This window comes from Pteropus vampyrus, unplaced genomic scaffold, assembly GCF_000151845.1.
Source record: "Pteropus vampyrus isolate Shadow unplaced genomic scaffold, Pvam_2.0 Scaffold19, whole genome shotgun sequence".
NCBI lineage: Eukaryota > Metazoa > Chordata > Mammalia > Chiroptera > Pteropodidae > Pteropus > Pteropus vampyrus.
The window spans coordinates 14,838,506-14,841,706 of record NW_011888800.1 but is presented as its reverse complement, the minus strand read 5'-3'; the positions used below and the strand labels follow the sequence as shown (position 1 = coordinate 14,841,706).

At 37.9% G+C, this 3,201-nt stretch overlaps 1 protein-coding gene across 1 annotated transcript in view; it reads left to right on the top strand.

Moving 5' to 3' along the window:
• LYSMD2 (LysM domain containing 2) overlaps positions 1 to 3,201 on the top strand; it is a 15,729-nt gene that overhangs the window by 9,281 nt on the left and 3,247 nt on the right. The window contains exon 2 of the mRNA XM_011355111.2: positions 2,785 to 3,116. Within this exon, the coding sequence (XP_011353413.1) occupies positions 2,785 to 3,116 (332 nt within the window). The remainder of the gene's footprint in view (positions 1 to 2,784; positions 3,117 to 3,201) is intronic.

Below are 3,201 nucleotides of genomic sequence, written 5' to 3'. Positions count from 1 at the left end.
CCACCCACCCACCCACCCATCTGCCTGTCTGTCCATCCATCCTAAGCACTCAGTGTATGTCAGATCTTTGTTAGACCCTGAGAAGCTATAGAAATAACAGTTCTTGTCCTGAAGGAATTCAGTTTATGGTTGATATTCCAACCCTGCTTCAGCAATCAGATTCTGGTGTTCCTGCTTGTTTCTGTCCTCCATGATTATTCTCAGAAAACAATGATTATTAACGATTGTAGGTCCCTGCCAATAAGCATTTCAAAAGGCACTGTATCAATTAAGGCCTTTTATTTATAAGTGACAGAAAACCTAACTCAAATTGGCCTAAGGAAAAAAACAAATCGAAACAACAAAACCAAACCAAAAAATGGCGTTTATTGGTTCATGGAACTGAAAGGTCTTAGGGTATTCTGACTTGAGGCTTTGATTCAGAGGTCTGATTGCTCTCCTCCAATGTGTCCTTGTTGTCAAGTTCTATGAGGTAGAAGGATGGTTGCTAGCAGCTCTAGGCACATCTCTTTCCAGCAGAAAAAATGAGGACCTCTCTTTTTCCAGATCCTGCATCTCTGAATTGTTCTTAAATGAGACTGTGACCTATCATGAAAGCCAGGGCACTGTGAAGCACTCAAGGACAGGAATCACTCACATGCTCACCTTCAAGCCAGGGGAGAGCTCAGTGCCATTGGAAGCCCACATACTAAGAGAAATAGAGGAGGATGGTAGGTGATAAACACAAGGAACACTAACGGCAGATTAGAATATACCTGAACTTGCTATGGATAAAGTATTCAAGTTATTTAACTCTCCCAAATCTAAGCCTAAACTAGCCAGAGATACTTAGTATTTTTAGATTTTAACTTTGTCTCTAAAATACACTGCCTATTCATGTTCTTTCTTTCTTATCCTTGCCTTCTCTCCTTTACTAAAACTAGAGCACAAAAGACCACTCCACCCTACACAAAAGATACTTTTATGTAATGTCTTTAAAAGGAAAAAAAAAAAGCTTTAAATGTACTATTTGTGTGGATTCGGCTTATAGTAAGAAAGCAGAAAGAACAGTCTATTTAACTATTGTTTTTTCAGGCTCTCTGAAGTAGAAATCTAATTTCTTTCACTCAATCAATCTGGCATTAAAGGATCACCATAATTTGGTCCCATTAGTCATGTCTTTTAATCCTGGTGGTATGTGGACTTTAGAGTCAGACAGAAATTCCAGCTCATACATTTAAAGAACTACATGCACTTGGTCCAATCAGTCATCTCTTGCGTGCCTTAATTTTTTCATTGGAAATCTGGAAGAGTAAATACCATCTGCTGTCAGGTGCTCTGCTAAATAGCTTCTGTCTCTCTTGTCTGTCTGTCTGTCTATCTGTCTGTCATCTACCTATCTACTTATCTCCTCTATGTAAGTATGTGTATAAACTCTAATTTAATCTTTCCAACAACCCTGTGAAAGGGTAGATGATAATGTCTTGCACATGAAGCAACAGGCTCAATGAGACAAGTAATGAGCTCATATTCATGTAGCTGGTGTTGGTGGAGCTGGGATTAGAAACCAGGTCTGTCAGATTCCCAAGCCTGTGTGCTTAGCTATTGGTACCAAACTGTCTCAATTACATACCTCACAAGAAAGAGTTGTGGTTAAAATTAGATGGTACAGTGAACATAAAGAGCCTAGCATGGTGCTAGTCCTGGGCTAGTTGTGGGGAGAAGTCTGAAGATACATTGTAATATGGCGTGATGATCATAAGAGTAGGCATTTCTCCAACATGCTGGATGCCAGCATAGTTTGAGTCCTGCATGCACATACCAACATTGTGGACTTAGGCATGCGTCTTAACTCTCTTGACTGATTCATTGGTAAGAAGGAGATGCTAATATCTAGTTTACAGAACTGTTATGAAGTTTAAATGAAGTTAAATAACGTATGTAAATTCCATTTCCTCTTTCCCCTCTACCTTTCATTCCCATCTCTGTGGTTTGGAGAAGGCATCCACAGGCTATGAAAGCATTTAAGGTTACAGAAACCTGTATAAATTCTAGCGTCTAATCTGCCAATTGTATGGTACATAATCTCTGTGAACTTTGTTTCTTTTATTTGTAAAGTGAATCTTCAAATATCTACTCTATTGAGTAGGAAAAAATGAGATCCATTAGGTAAAGTGCTTCCCACTTCCTTTCCTTACATGTCCCCCTTCAACCCATTCTTCAAGGTCCATCTAAAGTTAAAAGAATCAAAAGCAGAACTTCACCTGCTCTGTGAGGCCTTTCTTAATGACTGCAGCCCCAGCCTATACCATTCTTCCAAATTCTCATCCTGCTTATCTCTGTACCACCTCCTGCATCCATTATATTTATCAAACACAATTCTAGAGGTATAGGAAGCACTACATAAGTGAAATAACAGCACTAGTAAATTTTTTAAAAAATCAAATAATAGAAATGTTAAAATAAGAATGGAATTTATTAAATTACTGCTAAAAATTCTATGTATTTTTAACTTTAGGGATTTAAGGCTGCTTAGTAAAAGCTGCCTGGTGGGGTAAATCATTATAGTGGGGAGAAAAATTAGTTTTTTCTTTTTCAAAATTGGGAAACAGAATTAATTACCTGACATCTCTTGAAATAACTGAGGGCGTCTGGGGAGGTGACAAAACCCAAATTAAGAATCTTGAATCCAGAGAAATCATCATACACATTTTGCTCATGAGTATTTTTAGTTCTGTGTTGTGTAATAAGTCCTACTTCTGGATTTATTTATATGTAACTCTGTTTTCTTTTTTTGTATTTCAGATGGAACAGATTAAAAGGGCAAATAAACTGTTTACCAATGATTGTATATTTCTGAAGAAAACTTTGAACATCCCAGTTATATCAGAGAAGCCTCTGCTGTTTAATGGACTTAACTCAATTGATTCTCCAGAAAATGAAACTGTTGATAGCAGTTTTTCTCATGAAGAAGAGCTGGTAGCGGCTGGGGAAGACCTCTCTCCTTCTAGTCCTCAGGAATCTGATGTTCAGTCTGTGCCGCCTGAGGAGGTGTCAGCCAGAGATTTCCTGCAGAGACTAGACTTGCAGATTAAGTTATCAACACAGGCAGCCAAGAAACTAAAAGAAGAGAGCAGGTAAAAATACGCTAGTGAAATGTCAGAGGCTGAATAGATTACTGTTAAGATGTTTTGACTTGGGTAAATTTTCTTTTCTTTTTTT